The following is a 22,779-nucleotide window of genomic DNA, read 5'->3' on the forward strand; positions in this document are numbered from 1 at the left end:
TTGATTAATATAAAGATTTTTAAAAATATGGGAAGGGATATTTTCAAGGTGATTTATGCACGCATTTTGAGTTGTCTTAAATTAGACAGGAAGACCTGTTGGGAAAAATAGGATGTTTTGCAGTGAGTGGTGTTTGGTTTTGTCAAATTCAATTTCATATATCTTAAAGTGCACAGGACATCAGTTTGAAATACAGTAATCCCTCCTCGATCGCTGGGGTTGCGTTCCAGAACCCCCCGCAAAAGGTGAAAATCCGCGAAGTAGAAACCATATGTTTATATGGTTATTTTTATATTGTCATGCTTGGGTCACAGATTTGCACAGAAACACAGGAAGTTGTAGAGAGACAGGAACTTTATTCAAACACTGCAAACAAACATTTGTCTCTTTTTCAAAAGTTTAAACTGTGCTGCATGACAAGACAGAGATGACAGTTCCGTCTCACAATTAAAAGAATGCAAACATATCTTCCTCTTCAAAGGATAGCGCGTCAGGAGCAGAGAATGTCAGAGAGAAAGAGAAAAGCAAACAAATCAATAGGGCTGTTTGGCTTTTAAGTATGCGAAGCACTGCATTATAAAGCAGTTGCAAGGAAGACAGCAGCTCATACCCCCTCCGTCAGGAGCAGAGAATGTCAGAGAGAGAGAGAGAGAGAGACAGATAAAAACAAACAATCAAAAATCAATACGTGCCCTTTGAGCTTTTAAGTATGCGAAGCACCGTGCAGCATGTCGCTTCATGAAGCAGCTGCACAGAAGAGAGCAACGTGAAGGTAATCTTTCAGCATTTTTAGACGAGCGTCCGTATCGTCTAGGTGTGCGAACAGCCCCCCTGCTCACACCCCCTCCGTCAGGAGCAGAGAATGTCAGAACAAGAGAGAGAGAGAGAAAAGTAAGTTGGGTAGCTTCTCAGCCATCTGCCAATAGCGTCCCTTGTATGAAATCAACTGGGCAAACCAACTGAGGAAGCATGTACCAGAAATTAAAAGACCCATTGTCCGCAGAAATCCGCGAACCAGCAAAAAATCCACGATATATATTTAAATATGCTTACATATAAAATCCGCGATAGAGTGAAGCCGCGAAAGTCGAAGCGCGATATAGCGAGGGATTACTGTATCTTGAAATGTACAGGAAATTATTTTGGGTTATCTGCAGATATTTCTAGGATATTTTGAAATTAATGTCAGGCTTTTTAATGTATTATAGATCTCATAAAATATAAGAATTCTGACATATATTGAAATGAAGCTCAGATGTATGTGGTATTTGTAAAAGTTAAATTAACTTGCCCTGTATGTGGTGCTTTCAGGGATTGTTTATTTCACGTATTCAACAATCAGATGTAGTTTAGTAGAGTACTGGTGCTCTTATTAGTTGTGGAGATATCACTTCTTTACAAGATCAAATTTACACTTGGAAATGTTCTAATTTGTCTTTTTTAAATAAGGCCATTTGAGTTTGTGTTGCTTTTTTGCACACAGTGCAGTTTATTGCATTAAAGCATAGGATGTAAAGCACCAGCTAGCAAATGACACAGGAACTGCTGAAGCAAGCAGAAGTGCTGACCTCATTTAACTATTTAACAAAATAATGTGTTTCCAAAGTGAATGTGGTACCCAAGGAAATAAAATGCTTTGAAAAATATATGTGAGTGTGTGCTATAAGATTTACAAATCCATTACATTGCAGGATGAGTAAAGAGGTTAATGTGTAATTTAAAGTTCAAAGGGAAAACAAGAGTGTATGAAACACTGTGAACGAGTATTATGTTAGCATTCCAAACACAAAATACAGAAATTAAATGTTTTATACTAAGAGACTAAAGGTTTTCTTTTTTGTGATGCTTTGTTTTTCAGAGAATTATTAATACAATTTACTGTTTCAGAGTACAAGTAGATGCTTATATTTTTGGAAACACACGTATTCCATATTAATTATTTGCAGGAACAGTAGAAGTCACACTAACTACAATTTAATTAAATATGATGTATTTATGGAAACATATTGATTGGTTTGTTCTAGAGTGATATGGCAGCTGTATACTAGATTGAAAAAAGTTCTAGAATCTTTTGAATGAAAAGTAAATAAATAGTTTAAGAATTAAAAACACTTGAGTTGCTGGGATTTGTACAGAGCTCAGGAATTAAGTGATTACATTGTTTATCCTCAATGGCTCCTTGCTTTACCTCTTTTGACCTCTCAACTTATAACTTCCTTTCTAGGATTTATGTCACAACAGATGTAAAAGCCACTAAGATTATTTCTAATACGTATCTAAGGAAATCAGTCATATAGATACAGTGGGTATAGAAAAGAATTCCCCCAAATTATATTCCCATTTTTTTGCTTTAAAGCATTAAATGAAAACACACAGACCAATATTTTTCCAGATGAAATCTATAACATCCAAGTGAAACATATCTCAGATGCAGTTAAGAAGAATTTAAAAAAATAAAAAACAAGAAATACTGAGATTAATAAAGGATCCCCTCCCTCCTAAAGTCAATCAGGTATAAGTAACCACCATTTCCATTGCAGACCATGGTTACTGGCTTCCACCTGTGATCAATTGTATTCAGTATGATGAGTGAAGCATAAAAACAGCTGTTCCTGGAGCATTCATGCCCTTGCTTGGTAGTGCAACTGACAGCAAACAACTGACTATGGGTGGCAAGCCACTTTCAAAAGATCTCAGGGATAGAGTTGTGGACAGACATAAGGCAGGAAATGGATACAAAAAAATCTAAAAGGCTTTATCAATTCCAAGGAGCACAGTAAAGTCCATAATAAAGAAGTGGTAAGTGTTTGGTACTACTAGGACCCTCCCTGAATCCGGCCGTCCCTCCAAACTGGATGGAAGAGCAAGGAGGAAACTAGTAAGAGAGGCTTGAGCACTTTGAGTAGTGAGAAAAGTGCTATATAAATGTAAAAAATTATTATTATTACTAGGAGACCAATGAAGGAGGTACAGGATTTTATGGCAAAGAGTGGTCATTGTGTGCATGTGACAACAGCTTCACAAGTGCTCCACAATTGTGTCTTGTTTAGGAGGGTCGCAAGTAGGGAATCCATTACCGGGAACCTGGGATTCCCGGACGTTTCCCATTCACGCGTTCCCGGGAATGAAACTGCTGGAATTCCTGGCTGAACGGGAACGGCCAAGCTCGCATATATAGCGTGTAAAAGTGTAAAAATCGATCAAGAAATAACAGAGTTATAGTTGAAAATAATTAAGGTGGCGCCATTGCTGCAGCTTGCACTTCATCAGACAACAGCTTTGAATAGCAACTTGAAATTGCAATGCGTCAGTCTGTTGCATCCGCATTATCTGTGCCAAGAAACTTGCCATCATAGAATGATGACAAGAAACTGGATGCATCAGTAAAAGCTGAAATGGCAGTGTTTCAGCACAACGGCAAGCACAGGTGTTGTTTAGAACAAGTGTATCAGTATCTGATGATTGTGCCGCCTACTTCAGTAGAGGCAGAGCGTGCTTTCTCAGCGGCTGGCGTACTCTGCACGAAGGTGTGCTCTCGCCTGGACGACCGCACGCTCGACACGTTGTGCTTTCTACGCTCTTATAACCGCAACTAATTAGATACATGTACTTATATGACAGCATGAACTGCTTGTAGTTAAGGTTAGTCTTTTATTGGTGTCAACATATTGTAGTAGTTTTATTAAAAATAAGTGTCGCTCGCTCTAAAACCGTTCACATGTGAGATGCCCGTGCACTGTGTCATTCCCGGGAGCCTGGGATTCCTGGGAATGACATGTGGGATTCCCGAATTCCCGGGAATGGATAAACCCATCTGGCAGCGGATTCCCTAGTCGCAAGGAAAAAGCCACTTCTCAAGAAAGGCCACATTAAGGCTCGTTTCAGTTTTGCCAGAATTCACCTTGAAGATTCTGATCCCAAGTGGAAAAAGGTCTTATGGTCAGATGAGACCAAAATCGAACTATTTGGCCTCAATACCAAATGGTATACCTGGCGGAAATCCAGTGCAGCTCACCATCCACAACACACTATACCTACAGAAAAGCATGGAGGTGGCAACATCCTGTTGTGGGGGTGTTTCTGTTCCGCAGGGCCTGGGGCTCTCGTTAGGGTCAAAGGAAAATTGGATGGGGCAAAATACCGTCTCATTCTTGAGGAAAACCTGCCAGGAAGTTGAAGATGGGCAGAATGTTCACCTTTCAACACAACAACGACCCGAAGCACACAGCAAAATTGACCACACAGTGGCTGAAGGAGAAAAAAGTGAATGTCCTTGTGTGGCCCAGTCAGAGCCCAGACCTAAATCCCCTTGAAAATTTGTTGAAAGATTTGAAGATAGCAGTGCACCCACACTCACCATTCAATTTGACCGAACTTGAACAGTTCTTTAAAGCAGAGTGGGCAAATATTGCTCAATCTAGATGTGCAAAGCAGACAGAGTAGTATCCCAACAGACTCGAGGCTGTTTTTGATTTTTTTTTTTTATAATTTTTCTGAACTGTAGCTGTGATATCTTTCACTTGGATGTTATAGGTTGCATTGAGTAAATAAAGGTGGGAAGATATATTTTTTGTGTGTGTTTTCATTTAAGGCTGTAAAGCAAAAAAAAAGGGAATATTTCGAAGGGGTGATTCTTTTCTCTAACCACTGTATATAAATAAATAATATTTTAACTGTTACTGAACCTAGTTGTTGATCTCAGGCAAAGGAACTATAAAAAAAATAAAACCTAATCAAAGATCACTAGTAGGGAGGGTTTCTTTTGTAAGTTTCTTTCACCGTAAAGTTACTCATCTAGCTGTTATTCATCTACCTGTTATAGGGAAAATCAATAGGGTTTAAAGAGAAACCCTAGAAAAATGTTCTAAATTCAAACAGACAGTGGCTGAGCTAGAATTTGAGCCAAGTCTCTTGTAGCAGTGTGGGTGCAGAACTAATATTTTGCCTTATTTCAATAATGATGTCATGGGCAAAACAAAAAACAACCTTTAAATATGGTCTCACCCCCTTTATGGACATACTGCTTTTCTTACAAACTCCTCATAAGGCATTCTTGTAACTTGAAAATTTAATCAGTGCTACTTTCAATTGGGGGAAAAAAAGAGTGTTTTCCTGAGTCCCAAAACTGACAAAATTGAAATTGTTGCTAAAATATCAACAAATAGCAACAAATATCAATAAATGAAACGGTCAATTCAGTAAATAATAGTTATCGATACAGTCCAAAAAGTAAAGAGAGCCTTGTCCATATGAGCCCTCCACTAGAGGGTAATGAAAGCAAATAGTTGATTTACTGTATATATGGCCTATTCAGATGCCAGCCTACGGGCCACATGTGGCCCAGAAGCAAACTCCAAGTAGCCCAGCCCGTGGTCCCGCCAGAAGCACAGAGAAAAACTAAGAAAAAACGCTTTTTGTGAGTATTCAGAAATTTCTACATAAATTCCTATAGTAGTACAGGCCATGAATGTAAAACTCCACGTAGCCTAGCAAAATTCAAACCATGTAGTGGTAGTAGTCTATGATACCTTGTAGTAGCACTTTGACAGCGACAGTTGGTCGTTGCCTCAACTACATATTAAATGATTTTATAATCAATTTTGTTCTGAGTCTTAGTTGTATTACAGTTTCATCAAGTGAGTGCAAATGTGGGTTTTTACAAATGAATCCAATTGTTACTCCAATGAGAACCTGGCTACTGACAAGCTGTCTCCGCAGTTCTTTTCATATGATTGGTTGGTACTCCACTGTCACGCTTTGATCCTGCAGATTAATGGCTGTTACGAAGACAATGATGAGCCATTGACACTCTAAGCAAAGAATGAATTAGAAAGACTGCATTTGATGAAAACAAATGATGATGTAAAAAGTTTGGAATTTTCTTTAAAAAACAATCAAATTAAGCACCAATTGTTTTGCAGGACTACATAACAACTTTTTTGTATGATGTAGAGCTCATTATTAACCTAAAGTTAATATTCTTCGATTCTGTTTGTAATTTTCAACTATGAAGCTCAATATTTTTAGTACCGTACATCTATACAGGTAGCGTAATGGTAGAGGCGCTGCCTCACAATAAGGAGATCAAGGGTTCATGTCCCTGGTACTCCCATGGAATTCGCGCTATATATAGAGAAAGAAAAAGAATGGGAGCATGCGCTGATAGCGTTTGTTGCACCCACCACATGCCAAACCACCTGGATTGGGACCCGAGTGCAGTGGGTGACACCTCAGCACCATGCTGGAACACTGTGAGGTTCTTTTACAGTGGCTGGAACTCCAATCCTTCCACCAGCACCCATGTTTTCCTTGTAAGTTGGAGGACCTGCTTGCTGGGCTGGGTGCATATTAACATTGTACCCACGATGAATCAATTGCAGGTTAAGGGCCTTGCTCAAGGACCCAGCAGAGTAGAGTCACTTTTGGCATTTACTGTTTAGTTACAGCTTTTTTTTTTCTTTTTTTTTATGCACTTTTTCATTTACATGTGTCAGATGTGAATTTGTAATTGAATAGCACTGCTGTACATAATGGTTTCCCCAGTTCAAACGCTGTGCTTCTCTGCCTTTTGTGCTTCACTTGCTGCAACTACTACTGATGATGTTGTTACATCATGATACTCATTGTTATTTGCACAGTATTTATCTTTTAATCTTAAAAAAAGTAACAATAAATGTACCAATTCATCAATTACCGAGTGATAACGAAGAGATGAGGAGGTAGAGGCCTTCTTATTGTGTTTTTTTTGCCGATTACATTAGTTAGTGAGAAAATGATGAAAGGGAAAAAAAAGGAGAAGAAAGAAAGGCCAAATTCCTCTAATCGCATTTCTCTGTTACCTACAACTTCTGCCTGTTTCTCTTCCATTACAGCCAAAGGATGAAAGAGGGTAGAAGTTATTGCAGTTGTCCAAATAAGAGTAGCACTCTGTGCCGTCTGTGCCAAAGCAGTGAATAGTATACTGTACTATTTACTGCGTTGCATGAAAATGCTAAACTGTTTCTTGTAACTCTGAAGAAGTTACCTGACAACTAGAAAATATGAATTAAATGAAACCTTTTGTAAATGTATATATTCATAACTCAAACCCTCATATCTCAGAGGATACCTGAATTAAAGCAAATGTCAGATTTATCCATTTTTAGACTTTTTGTAAAATATAGAATATAGCAATATGAACTGTGAATAATCGGTAAGGCTGCCCCTGGGGACTTCCCTGAGCTCTCTGGAGGCAGGTGCAGAGAGAATGATGTGGTCTAAGCTGCTGGATTACACTTGAGTGTACTCTGTTTTTTTTGTGTATTATATATTTTACTGCTGTTAATGTATGATGACTTCATATTATGAGGAACTGTTCAAAGTTACTTTAGAAATTGGTAGGTCAGGTTATGGTGGGAGAGCATGCAGAGGTGCAGCACCTTGCTGCACCCGCAACTGGACAAAACACCTCAGGGTCCCAGTAGGCAACCCCCCCTGGCAGGAACACACTCCAGAAATGACCATCTATCGGCTGCAGCCAGGTGTTAGGTGGGCGTCCTCTTGGCCTGGTCCAGCCATTTGGGTCCTCAACAATGAGGATCCTGCGAGCCAGATCACCATCAAGGAATCGCACCACATGGCTATAGTGCCATAACTGACGCTTCCTCACAATACAGGTAATGTGCCCCATTCAGGACTCCCAAGACCAGTTTTTCGTTCGACATAAAGGCCAAACCAATGGTACCCAAGGATTCTCCAGTGAGACACAGTGCAGAAGGAGTGTTCGTCTCAGAACAAAGGATAGCGTCCATGTCTAGCAACCATATAACAAAACAGGAAGCACCAGGATTCTAAAGACTTGGTCCTTCATACTTTTGCAAAGATATCGAGAGTGCCGCAAACCCCTTTCCAGCAACCTCATGACCCCCCATGCTCTCCCAGTCTGTCTACTGACTTCATAGGGTGAACCTCTAGAGACATGAATGTCGCTCCTGAAGTAAGTAAACCTCTCAATGAGGTAAACATTCAGACACACTGTTGATTGCTGTTCCCAAGAGCTCATTAAAGGCATACATTTTAGCTTTTATCCAGGACACTCGCATGCCCAGACATTCAAACTCCTCGCGCAGTCTCTCGCAAACTCTGATTAGAGCCTCCATTGACTCCACGAAGATTACAGCAGTGGCAGCAAAGTCAAGACCAGTGAATCTGTCTTCACCCACAGATGATCCACAGCCTCTGGACCACAACCCGGCCCAACACCTAGTCAATGCATGCAATGAGCAGAGTAGAAGCAAAACACACCCAAGACGAACCCCAGAATCAACTGGGAAAAACTCAGAGGTTCTGCATCTACTCTGCACAGCACTCACAGTACCATTGTACATGCCTGCCATGATATCCAGCAACTTCTTTTTTTAAAAATGTTAGTTTTTGGAAAAATATTCAGCCCTGGGAGAAAAGAAACAAAAAAAAAATTAGCCCTAAAAGAGTTAAGGAAGAAGCCCTGTGGGTATAGCCATTGCAACACAGAATTTCACCACTGTTCATTACAGACTTTAATATGTTGTCCCCAGATATGTATTCTCACTAGAGAATCACATCTATCCCCGCAGGACTAGGCTACATGACACAGTACATATATAGACTTTTTAATTGTTTTGTTTTTTTTGCAAAGTGAGTGACATACACTGCACTTTCTGGAGCCTTAGGGACAAATTAAACAGGTGAAAGAGAGGATACCACAAAGTTGGCCAGTTCAGGCCTTAAGAACTTGAGATCTGACTCTGTAATCCTGTGGCTTTTCCTGTGTGTAGCTTCCTCAGTGGTCTTCTCACTTGAACTCCAATTTCGGATAAGCCATACTGATGATCAGAGGTGGACTCATAACTAGCCATTCCAGTTGAAGTGGTAGGAATTGTTGATATACTAGGTAAGATGTGGGATTGGGCAATGAAGGAAGAAGGTGGCTGTGGAGGGAAACTCTGTTTAAAAAAATTGGTTTGGGGTGCTAGCTTTGTGCACATTCGCTTCAAGCATCTGAGCCCTGGATTGCTGTAGTCCAGTAACTATACCTGTTCCTTTCCAGACATCCTTAATGTTATTTTGAGTGAGTTTACTTTCTATTTTAGCTTTGTAAGCTTCCTTTCCTTTACTCAGCTTTTTCTTCACTCTTGCTGGGTGTGTTTTGGAACCTCTTTTTAACTGGATTTGAATGTTTCTTTGATGTTACAAAAGTGTCAACACAGAAGTGAATATATGCTATGATGGAGTGACTGAATCTCTCACTATTAACCCCATGTGTCTAAAAAACCATTTCGCAGTCTGTCATTTGGAAGCAGTCATTCAGAGTCATTTCAGCCTCCAGGCTCCACTTCCTCACTATCCTGGTGGTAACAGGTTGTCATTTAATACCAGGCTTTTGACCTGGAATAACATGAATCAGGTTGTGGTCAGATCTGCCCAAAAGTGCCAGAAGTTTACACTTAGACATCCTTAACATTTGAATAGAGAAGGTCTAGGTTGCAGAGGGAGGAATATAAACATTCTTAAGGATTATATAAATCAATGTCTCTGAACAAATAATGTGGTCTAATTCTGAATTACAAACTGTTGTTTTAACTGTAATATGCTCCTTTTTACATCACTGCGCATTCACATAGATGACAAGCCTCCTTTTTTTCTTTTTTCCACACCGTACTGAGTCTCTGCACACTTGAATAAGGTGAAATCCGTCTAGCATTAAAACAATGTCAGGTATAAAGGGTTTAAGCCATCTCTCCATAAAACACTAAGTGCCCGCTATGAGAGCAACCAATTCATCTATCTTATTTGCTGTCCTTATAAAGTTTTGTACATAATTCAGGCTAATCAAAGATTGGTTTAGGATATAATAGATAAAAGATGGATAGGCAAAAGATTCTATATATTTTTATAGATTTATAGGGTAATTATTCTTTCTTACTTGTGCTAATCAACATGGAACATGTTACCACATGTTTTACATTGTTTCTTATATGTTGTTTTTTTCTAATGACTGCTCATTTTATTGTCAGCATATGCAGCACGTGTTCCCTGTAAGATAAAGAAAAATTCATAGAATAGAGTGCAAAGAAAGAAATTTCATTGTAAATGACTGATAAAAGGCCCCACGTATTAATGTCATCTGAAGTCATCACAATTTATGTTTATAGCTTAAATGGTTAAATAAAAAAGGGGCATTAATTTTTCAAGACACTTTTTAAAATTGTATAAATTAGCCTATTTTTTCAAATACACTAACAGCAAGTAATTTTTTATACCATGACAGATTGTTATGAGTTACATGTATTTTTATCGCAAAGATCTCTTTGTTGTAAAACACAGGCAATTATTAAATGTGGTGAAATTTAAATTAAAGTCTCTGAATGAATTGAAAGGGACTGGTAAAGTAAATAATGCAACACCTAGGTTTGGAACCCAACACCAGTAGCACTTTGATGTGGCGAAATTTTTAAAAACAAAGGGGGAGCTAAACATAGCCCATGAAATTCCAAATTTTATTTTTCAAATTTGTGATTTAGGAAAACTGTAATTCTATAATGACACAAGGAAAAGGTGTATAAAATAGTATTGTGTGTTTGTCTCATGAATGTGTAGTTTTCTAATTTGCATGATTTTCAATGACATACTCTTTACAAGGATTTGTACAAAATGTTCTTACAACATTGTCAGTGAACAAGTCACGTCTCTTACATATAAAGTCTGTTTATATATGAGCATTTGTGGAGAAACAATTAGGTAAGTAGGCTGTTGGTCTCATTTTCTTCCTCCACCCCCAACCCAGGAAACCTGCACAGTTTTTTTTAAGAAAGTGTCTGTGGTATCTTAATACCATACTTTGTTTCCATTAACCAAATTGAAATCAAATGTTTGATTTCAGTATAGAGGTGTTACTTTTTATAGACTAAGAGCAGGATACAGAATGTGAAGTTACTCTGGTTCCACCTCATTCTGGGTTGTAGTGAACAACTGATAAAACAGATCTATCATCCTGGGCTTGCATGCAATGCTCAGACCTTGTGTTTGAAGAGTGCCCATTCTGGGTTTCCTGTGGGTATTCTCGTTTCTGTTACACTCCCAAAGACATGAAGCTTAGATTAACTAATACATCTATACTGACCTTGGTACGAATTTTACAATGAGAGTGTATGAGTGGCCTTGCAATGTACTGGCACTTTGTTCAGGGCTGCTTCCATGCCTTGCACCCTGTGATTTCTATAGGCTGCAGGTGCCTTGTGAAGGTTTAATTAAATGTTTTGAAAGGATGAACGTTTTTAATTTTGTTTATTCATCAAAGAGGCAGAGCATATTTTTGTTTATTAAATGTTTGTAACAATAAGTCATGTCCAAAAAATATCAGTGATAACAGAATGTGTTTACATCAGCGGTTCTCAAACTGTAACAAAAAAAGGGGGCACGAATGTTGCCATATGTGGCGTAATTTCACTATACGCAGGGAAATTTTAAACTTGTAGCGGTGTATCTGCAGCAAAAAATATAGGAATAAATTTTATTAGGGTTTAAAAAAAATGTTGGGGGGGGGTGCGATTAAAACTGTTATGAAAACTCGGGTCGCAAATACTTAAAGGTTGAGAAACGCTGGTTTACATGTATTAGACTGCATAAAATGCATGTTTAGCAGTGTGTTATAGTATTATGTAGTTATGTTTATGGTGGCTAAAATAGCTTTCACATATGCCAGACTCAAACCCAAGTAATACTAAAATTGCATTTTTATACTTTTATACTTTTTTGATTGTTAGATGTAGATGTTTAAGTGCAGTTAATATTTTTTAATTACTAGGGGGCATCAAAACCACACACCCCCATTCCCCCCTCCCCCGCCAGTGCTACATTCCGTTGTGAAGAGGGGGGCTGAACACACCCCAAAGAGACACAGCCGCCCCCCCAAAACCCCTCTTAAACGTTGATATAATGGGAAAAAAATACAGTGTTGTTTAAACCTCCTATTTGCTCAATCAGCTGCTGGCTTGCTGCCTCTGCCGTGCTGCACGGTCTGCACTTCACTCGCCTATCCTTAGCCCACACACCCCAAACCAGCGCGACGTGCTGTTGTGAGGTTGGGGGGGCTGAACACACTCCAAGGAGATGCAGTCACTCCTCCGAAACCCCTCTTAAACTGTGATACAATGGGAAACAAATGATAGGGTTTTTTTTTTTTTTTACCTCTTCTTTGCTCGATCAGTTGCATGGCTTGCTGCTCCTGCCGTGCCACGTGATCTGCATTTCGTGCACTTCTGCAATCATTTAAAAGCCTGAACAGCACCTTGTGTGCTCAATCAACTGCTGGCTTGCTGCCTCTGCCATGCTGCATGATCTGCACTTCGCTCAGCTATCTTTAAACCCCACCCCTCCGCCAGCGCATCTTCTTGTCTCCTAGACATCATCAAACACTATGCGATCTTGTTTCACTGTTCCATTATTTCATCGAGTAATATTTTCCGTTTTGTTTGCGCTAATGCAATTTTTACTCTCTTTTTTTTTTTTTTTGAGACTTTTCGAATTTTCTTACTTCCATTATCTCTAACCTGCTCTGCATGTGTATCACGGGACATGCTTCCAAAGGTTGTAAGTATGACATGACTTGTCCATTTCGCGGGACGTGAAAGTGTCTCCGTCTCTCTTCAAAAGATCTCTGTTCGAAAGATCACGTCTTGTCGCAAGATTTTTGAAAGAAGTACTTGATGGAAAAGTAACATCTACTTTAAAGTCTTAAGTTTATATTGTTGGCTGCAATGTAACAGGTAACATCTTTGTGGCACTTTGGTGATAAACTATAATGTCACAGAAATATTGAATTATTATACTTTTCCAGTACTACTCAACCCTAATGCCGACTGACAAACATGAAATCAGTAGGTTGTTTTCGCATTACATGCAAATGCAATTTAAAGCTTATGTTAAAATATTACGTTTGTAGCTCTTTATTTTGCAAGAACATCACTGTGAATCTTTTTAAGCCATTTTTATTTACTGTTTTCAAAGCTTTTATTATTGATTGCCCTGTGACAAGGGAAAAAAACAGGCTGTGAAGTATTGATTGCACTTTGACCAAGTAAATAAAATTATGCAAATACGTAACTTTTTTTCTAATGCATGAAAGTAAAATTCTGAAAATTCCTGTATACTGTATGCAGGTGATATTTTGGCAAGTCTTACCAAGTAACTTGAGTCTAAAGTCCAAACTGTTGTTAATATGTTGCCAATACAGATTGAAATGGAATATGTTTTTTATTTTACAAAAAAATTGCATTTCTTCTTAAGTGTTAACTGTAACTCAATCAATTTAATTAGTCATAAATCAGTATAAACAGATGAAACTGTGTACTTTTGTTTTAACAGGAGTCTGCAGAGAGTATTACACAGAATGCAAACTTACATTTGAAAAATCAGGAACTGAAACAAGATGATCCAATTGAGGTATGACTCACTAGACTTCATGCCAGTCTTTCTGAGCTATTCAGCTATTAGGTGTTCTTTTATTGTGTGGTCTCTATGCCACCAAGTACTGTTTTCTTCCCGCAATTTCCAGTCTAGTTTTCTCACTTTACAGTAACATGTCAAATTCTTTTATTTTTTTTTTTGTATTTTGTGTAGATTTTCTAAACACATATTCTTTATTGAAGCAAATGATATTCATCCATCCATCCATCCATTTTCCAACCCGCTGAATCCGAACACAGGGTCACGGGGGTCTGCTGGAGCCAATCCCAGCCAACACAGGGCACAAGGCAGGAACCAATCCTGGGCAGGGTGCCAACCCACCGCAGCAAATGATATTCTGTTTAGTTTATTTTTAAAAAATAAATATTTACTACTCCAAATTAAAATTCAATAAAACGGTAATATAACCTAAAACACTATTCTTCAATACACGCACTTGTGTATATTCAGTTTAGTGTATTCAGTTCTTAAGATGTACTAGTGCAATGGTTAGTACTGCTGCCCCACAGCTCCAGAGTCCTGGGTTCAAATCTTGGCTTTTGCACTGTCTATGTGAAGATTTCACTTTCTTCCATTTGCTTGAGTTTTTCCCTGGCTGTTTTGGTTTTCTTCCCTCATACATGTGAGTAGATTGGCCATCTGTATAAAAGTCGTCGCCTGGCTTTATCTTTGTGATGATGGGATAATCTCTGAGTCACTCTGAACTGTATCCATTGGATAAATGTGCAAGACACTTAATATTCCTAATTGTGATAATATAAGCTGATGCTAATTGAAAATACATTAAGATAAGCTAATATTGATTGCTTATTGGTACTAAATATATTGACATAATGACCCTATAAACGTTAGTGCTTAGTCATCACCCGTATGAACTGAAACTCCATATTCAAATGAACAGCTTTCGTGCCAGCAGCTATAAAAAGAGCAAGCATGTCACAGCTGCACAATCAACATTTTAGTGTGCCTAAAGTGAGTGGTCCTTCTAAGCCACCTAATTATGTAATAAAATGCCAGAAATCCCATTGACTCAGCGCTGGCAAGCACCATGCAGCAGTATATTTGTGCCAGGCTTGGGATGAGGAAAAGACATATGATGTGGCTAAGAAAGCACAGAGTGATGTGGAGACCCAAACACATACTTGCTAGATTTTTCTGAGTTGTTGAACCGGAGATTAAGGAAGTGGAACTCTGGTTGCAATGTCAGTTTTGGAAGGAAGGTAATCAAGAGACTGCTACATCTGCAGCACCACACAAGGAGATTTGTGTACCCCTATATAATGGTTAGATCACCACATGCTGATGTGCAGCATGAGCATCAGACATCTTTGCTACGCTATATGACAGATCAGCATTCAACATCTGTGCCACACTGTCTGTTACAGGCACAGCAGAAGACCATCCTGCCATTGCAAAGAGTTTGTACACTGTTGCAAGGGTTTGGAAGTGGTTGCTGGGACAGCTGACATACAGTGGTGTGAAAAACTATTTGCCCCCTTCCTGATTTCTTATTCTTTTGCATGTTTGTCACACAAAATGTTTCTGATCATCAAACACATTTAACCATTAGTCAAATATAACACAAGTAAACACAAAATGCAGTTTTTAAATGATGGTTTTTATTATTTAGGGAGAAAAAAAATCCAAACCTACATGGCCCTGTGTGAAAAAGTAATTGCCCCCTTGTTAAAAAATAACCTAACTGTGGTGTATCACACCTGAGTTCAATTTCCGTAGCCACCCCCAGGCCTGGTTACTGCCACACCTGTTTCAATCAAGAAATCACTTAAATAGGAGCTGCCTGACACAGAGAAGTAGACCAAAAGCACCTCAAAAGCTAGACATCATGCCAAGATCCAAAGAAATTCAGGAACAAATGAGAACAGAAGTAATTGAGATCTATCAGTCTGGTAAAGGTTATAAAGCCATTTCTAAAGCTTTGGGACTCCAGCGAACCACAGTGAGAGCCATTATCCACAAATGGCAAAAACATGGAACAGTGGTGAACCTTCCCAGGAGTGGCCGGCTGACCAAAATTACCCCAAGAGCGCAGAGACGACTCATCTGAGAGGTCACAAAAGACCCCAGGACAACGTCTAAAGAACTGCAGGCCTCACTTGCCTCAATTAAGGTCAGTGTTCACGACTCCACCATAAGAAAGAGACTGGGCAAAAACGGCCTGCATGGCAGATTTCCAAGACGCAAACCACTGTTAAGCAAAAAGAACATTAGGGCTCGTCTCAATTTTGCTAAGAAACATCTCATTGATTGCCAAGACTTTTGGGAAAATACCTTGTGGACTGATGAGACAAAAGTTGAACTTTTTGGAAGGCAAATGTCCCGTTACATCTGGCGTAAAAGGAACACAGCATTTCAGAAAAAGAACATCATACCAACAGTAAAATATGGTGGTGGTAGTGTGATGGTCTGGGGTTGTTTTGCTGCTTCAGGACCTGGAAGGCTTGCTGTGATAGATGGAACCATGAATTCTACTGTCTACCAAAAAATCCTGAAGGAGAATGTCCGGCCATCTGTTCGTCAACTCAAGCTGAAGCGATCTTGGGTGCTGCAACAGGACAATGACCCAAAACACACCAGCAAATCCACCTCTGAATGGCTGAAGAAAAACAAAATGAAGACTTTGGAGTGGCCTAGTCAAAGTCCTGACCTGAATCCAATTGAGATGCTATGGCATGACCTTAAAAAGGCGGTTCATGCTAGAAAACCCTCAAATAAAGCTGAATTACAACAATTTTGCAAAGATGAGTGGGCCAAAATTCCTCCAGAGCGCTGTAACAGACTCATTGCAAGTTATCGCAAACGCTTGATTGCAGTTATTGCTGCTAAGGGTGGCCCAACCAGTTATTAGGTTCAGGGGGCAATTACTTTTTCACACAGGGCCATGTAGGTTTGGATTTTTTTTTCTCCCTAAATAATAAAAACCACCATTTACAAACTGCATTTTGTGTTTACTTGTGTTATATTTGACTAATGGTTAAATGTGTTTGATGATCAGAAACATTTTGTGTGACAAACATGCAAAAGAATAAGAAATCAGGAAGGGGGCAAATAGTTTTTCACACCACTGTATGTATGGGAGGGGTATGTAATGGTAGTGACCATTGCATCATCTGGAGATGACATCGGCATATGACATTTTGTATTCAAATGAGCAGCTTCATTGCCAGGTGCAACAGATCCTGACATAGTTGCACAATCACCATTCTAGTTTGGCACCATTCTAGTTTGGTAAATTCTAAGCATAGTGAACTACCTACAACAGCAACAACATGAGCAATAATCGGTAAGCAGCATGCAGAACTACAAATATGCATGTACAGTGAGTATAGAAAAGAATCACTGCCTTAGAAATATTCCTATTTTTTTGCTTTACAGCCTTAAATGAAAAGACACAAACCAATATTTTTTCGAGCTTTAATTACTCAATGCAGTATGTCTTGTTTTTGATTTTTTATAATTTTTCTGAACTGTAGCTGTGATATCTTTCACTTGGGTGTTATAGGTTGCATTGAGTAAAGCTGTGAAGAAATATTTTTGTGTGTGTTTTCATTTAAGGCTGTAAAGCAAAAATAAATGGGAATATTTCGAAGGGGGTGATTATTTTCTATACCCACTGTATGAACTACATTTAACGATAGTAATAGTATTTTCATTACAATCAAGCTGCTATGTGATATTACAGCAGTTATAGAAAATCTAATTACCAGTTCATGATATGTACAAAGAATTCTAAATAATATGCAAAAAATGGTAATTTTTTATTAGGTTACTTCAAATAGAAAAATGTGTATTTTCAAGGTTTGCCAAAGAAAGTAAATTTGCTTTATTTGTTTGGAGAAAATTTTTATGTAAATGGTTCTAAAATATTTTGCACATTAGTGGTGAAAATAATAAATATGGATTACATGCCATAAGATATGGAAAAAGTTAGTTATGCAGTTGTTAATTTCTTTAAGAGAAATCTTTTATTTAGGTGGGTACATTTTTTTTCCCCCACAGAAAATTCACTTGGTTTGTAGGTGAGTGTTGACTTTTAATTAGAATGCCAGAGAAAAGAGCAGCAGAAAGGTACTTATTGTGACACCAGCTGCTAGTGTAACAGTGCGCTCGAAAAGAAAGAAAAAAACAGATATTTTTTACATGAAAGTGAATTAAATTGCAAGCTAGGAATGCATTCAGGTTATTTTAAAAGACATAATGTTTGCTTTAATGTTTGTAAATTCTGCTGCTTCAATACTGCTTTTTGGCCATTAAGTGCTACAAACACCTGTCCAACAGATCAGAGACAGTCTTCAGGAGGCAGATTTGTGTATGTGTCAGAGACTACTGTCCACAGAAGACTTCATGAATAGAAATATGGAGGCCACACTGCAAGATGCAAACCACTAATTAGCCACAAAAACAGGATGGCTATATTACAGTTTCCAAAAAAGTACTTAAAAAAAACCTGTAGAATTCTGGAAAAGGTCTTGTGGACAATGATTAACCTGTATCAGAGTGATAGCAAATGCAAAATGTGGAGACAAAAAGGAACTGCCTGAGTTCCAAAGCATAACACCACATCTGTTAAACATGGTGGTAGGGGTGTTGTGGCTTGGGCACGTGTGGCTGCTACAGGGACTGGCACACTTATTTAAATTGATAATGTAACTGCTAATGACAGTTGCACAATGAATTCTGAGTTGTATAGAAACTTTCTTACATGCTCAAGTTCCAATAAATGTCACCAAACACATCTGACAGTGTTTCATCCTACAACAAGGTAGTGATCCCAATCTAAATGCTACAACAACACAGGAGTTTTTTAGAGGTTAAAAATTGAAAATTCTTTAGTGACCAAACCAGTCCCCCAATTTAAGTCCAATATAGCATGCCTTCTATATGCTGAAGAGTAAAATGAAGAGGACAAGACCTGAAACAAGCAGGAAAAGAGGAGGCTTGGCAGAGCATCACCAGAGAAGATACTCAGCACCTGGTGATGTCTATGAATCGCTGACTTCAGGTACTCATTGCATGCAAGGATAAGTAACAAACTACTAAATATGACTGATTTAATATACCTACTGCTGCTATATCCCAAATATTATTGTGCCCTGAAATGGTGGGAGCATATAGATAAAGTGTTATCATTTCTACATGCTGTGACCGAAATGTATACAAATACCACTAAGTGAAAGTCTGCAATGTGCACTTCAATCGCATCTTTTGTTGTTTGACTTGTAATTTTAAAATGCGGAGTAGAGGAGTAAATCAAGGAAAAATTTGTCTTTGCCTTAAACATTATGGAGGGTACTATATAAATAAAGAGCATTTGACTTTATTATTCATTGTGGTTTATTATTCTTTAGGTATCATTCCTGTCTAAACAATTGCTGTTAAAACATTCCTAAGGGAACATGCACCAACATTGACATGATTGCTATAATTTATTCATTATGTAAAACCAAAAAATTACCTTTTTCTTTGACTTTCTGACAATTCTGATGAAACACTGCAGTAGTTGTTTGGTGAATTGTGATACAATTCTTAGTAACCCTTTGCTGTCTGAGAGAGATTTTCTTTGGAATACTAGAATATATTGTACCTTATTTCAAAATATTGCTATTGGAATTTATAAGTTAACTGCTTTACAGTCCTGAGTCAATAAAAGACATGCGGTGTATACTATAAGACAGTAATAATATTGTTGAGCTCTTACTGTTAACTAAATGCACATTAATTTGTTTACCTATTCAAGTAGAATGTTGCACTTTTAAATATATAAAACACAAATTTTGATTTTTTTGTAAGGTTACTATTACAATCGAAGCATAAGCAGTGTTCTTATAAAGGAGTCTCCTTGTGTATAATAATGAGTTCACAAAGTGTTGTAGAACATGTTTGGCATAATTCAAGTGAGTTAACAAACTCTTGTTATAGCACAAACAATTCATTCTTCTGGTCTCCTGATGTCAGTGTAAATTTTTTGCAAAGTAATTTGCACCCTTCAAATTTCAGCCTAACAACAAAGATCTGTGAGCTACATTATCGTCATGTAAAATCTTGGATTTAAATATTGTAAACCCCCATTGTGTTTTTTAATTATAATAATTATGTACAGAAACCTATTTGCTGCATATCCATTGGGATAATTTGTAATGGCTGAAGTAGTGAGAGAAAATTGCATTATTTAAAGCAGCATTTGTGAATTTAATGATGGATTAGTAAAAAGACCTGGAATCATATGATATGCTATTTGTAAAAGACAAGACAGTCTAGTCATCTTTTCCTCATTTCTGCCTTAATAGAGTGTGTACCATTTTGTTGGCAGTACTAAGCACAGTGTTATTAGTTATATAAAACACTGAAATAGTTAAGAATAATTAAGTCCTCATTCATCAGAGAGCCACATTTATTTCTCATTTTTGCTAGCTGCCTTTATAGAACAGGTTATGTGTGCTTTGCATAGATTTCTGATATTTTGATTAAAATTGAAATAAAATTTAAAATTTTGCAAAGTTGAATAAAGCAAAACAAGTTTTTGTGTCAGAAAGTGAAGTATAAATTGTAAGAAATGCAATGTCTGTCATTAGCACTGAAGTTTCTAGGCCATTGACACACCATAAAGCCTATATGTCCATAATATTACTTGATGTAATTGGATTAATTATATCTAAATCCTGAGAATTCTAGTACAGTAATTACTGTTTTTTTTTTTTTTTTTTTTTACAGATTATTGATAGTATTATTGAACAAAGCCAGAAAGTAACTGAGTCATATGAAATACTTGAAAGTGAAAATCCAGAAGTATGTAATGATGACAGTAGCACTCCTATGGCAGCTGTAGAAGTTCAGCTAAACATCATTGCTGAAGCAACAGTCTCACAGAAAGCACAAAATGAATCACCTGAGGACATAGTTAATCAAAACATTTCTGTTCCCCAGCTTGAAAAACTACAAGATTCTGTGTCACAAGCATGCCTTACAGAAAGTAAAGAGCCTTCTCAGGATGACACACATTTAGTAGAGCATACAAGTTCTCATAACAAAGATAAGACGGGTATGAAGCCAAATATCACAGTTGATGATGCAAGAACCGATAATGTCAAGGAAGGCAAGGCAGACATTTTAGAGAAACTGACACAAGACACAGAAACCAATAAGGAAGCTTTGCCTCCAGCCAAACCGCCACGTCAGTTAACAATGGAGCCTGATATAGTAGCCAGCACTAAAAAAGCTGCCCCAATAAGACCACCTCCACCATCAAGTTGCCCACCTCCAAGGCCACCTCCACCTGCACGACCTGCACCTCCTCCAAGGAAAAAAAAGAGTGACCCTGAGCTTGAATCGCAAAGACCTTCAGCACTTGAAGGTAAGGTCTAACATTTTTGTCTTTTTTTGGATTGTAAAGCAGTTTCATTTAGTTTATTCATTTTTATGTTTTTTTTCTTTAAGTGAAAATGACTATTTATTCCTTTACAGTACAGGTTACAAGTAAAAGCAGCATATAATACTTTTTGCTTTATGTAACAGAATGTTTTAATAAATGTTAAACTTTAAAGTTATTAGCAAGTTTGAATGTGGACTGTACATTTTGAGAGACTGTTTGAGAATGACACATTTGCTGAAATTCACTTAAAATAACTTTTTTGTTGCATTCTGGTGCCTCTAGCATGAAATTATTTCCTGTAAGATTTTGTAAATCACAATCCAGGGATCAATTTAATAAAATTGTATAAAGAATTCTGTTGCTTAGGAAGAGATAGGTTTAGAGCTTGGTCTTTTGTGACCTGTAATTAGTATGAGGCTTATACCACTAACAACCTTTCTTTAATTTATTTCTGGCATACTCCACACATCATTGGAGAGAAGTACTTTGTAGTAATTATTACTAATAAATATTACTTTGTAATAATAGACTAACCCATTTAGAAGGAGATAAAATATTAAATTTTACTGAGACTTTGTAGAGCACATTGTTTTTGAGGTCAGTGAAAAGAACTATCCTCTTTAATAAAATCCCTGTGTGTGTCCATGTGTCCGTGTGTGTGTGTCTCCTGGTGAAGTGCGCATGCGCAGGGCACCCTTTAATAAAGGACATAATTTCTGGTTGGGTACTCGCGGCCGCGCACATAAAATCCGTTGCTGGGGAGACACCAGACATACAGTAATCACTTGCATGCCAGCATAGATTAAAATACTTGCTGGGGAACTGCACAGTACTTGCTGGAGAGATGCCACAGCCACGATTATCAGTTGCACGCCACACATTACATCAGTTCCTGGGGAGACTCTGCTGATTGCCTATTGGCGCATATTATGGACAAGGCAGAAGTACAGAGAAGGGCAGAATGAGTGGCAGAGTCACCAGCCTCTAGCAGATGCTTCAAAGGCCGCCTGACGCGTCACACAAGACAGAGAGGGCAGGACCTATAAAATATCGCATGGCTGATCCAATCGGATTTCGGTGAATGAGGTAACACCTAAAACATAAGGCACGAAAATTCCAGTCGGGTACTGAGACGCTCCAGCTTCCCCAAAGAGGTGGGATTAGTGTTTGTTGTTGTGCAAGTGTTCACTCTGAGGATGTCAGATTTGCGATTAAGAAGCTTGGCCCGGTAAAGTGTAAAGTGTCAGTCGTTGAAGGGGTTTTCCTAAATATACGAATTTTCATGATATTACAATAGGATGACTTTTAAAAGTAGATTTATTTTCGCGCACATAAAATCCATTGCTGGGGAGACGCCACACATACAATAATCAGCTGCACGCAAGCACAGATTAAAATACTTGCTGGGGAACTGCACAGTACTTGCTGGAGAGACACCACAGCAAGCTAAAATAAAGAGAGGCAGGATAGGAGATCTTCAAACAGACATGACACATCAATCAACAGCCACAGAGGAGAGGATAAATGTAGTATTAATTATACTTACTGTACTGTCATATACGTTTCTATTTTATTTTTTTTTATTATTTTACTTTAGGCTTCTTGCAAAAATATTTTTGACAAAAAAAAACAGAATGAGGTCAAGGTCCCTTGCCATTTAATATAGACTGTTCCTACTAATGTTTATGCACTACTGTTCTAACACCCATTATTGTAACGGCTTAGTGTCTAGTATTTAATAAAAATGTTGATGACCTCCAGATATACAAATTATCAGCTGAGTGCAGAGACAGGAATATTTAATAACATTTTAATACATTCTGCTGGAAAGTGGTAACGTGTTGAATGTCAGTCATAAGAACTTCATTGTACAAACTGTACACTGCACTCTGCACGCATAAATT

The 22,779-nt window shown here is 38.0% G+C and overlaps 1 protein-coding gene across 1 annotated transcript in view; it reads left to right on the forward strand.

The window, feature by feature from the left end:
* wdr44 (WD repeat domain 44) overlaps positions 1-22,779 on the forward strand; it is a 108,256-nt gene that overhangs the window by 31,477 nt on the left and 54,000 nt on the right. Inside the window, exons 3-4 of the mRNA XM_028816090.2 lie at positions 13,384-13,461; positions 20,218-20,857. Coding sequence (XP_028671923.2) covers positions 13,384-13,461; positions 20,218-20,857 — 718 coding nt within the window. The remainder of the gene's footprint in view (positions 1-13,383; positions 13,462-20,217; positions 20,858-22,779) is intronic.

The sequence above is a fragment of the Erpetoichthys calabaricus genome, chromosome 12 (assembly GCF_900747795.2).
Source record: "Erpetoichthys calabaricus chromosome 12, fErpCal1.3, whole genome shotgun sequence".
NCBI lineage: Eukaryota > Metazoa > Chordata > Cladistia > Polypteriformes > Polypteridae > Erpetoichthys > Erpetoichthys calabaricus.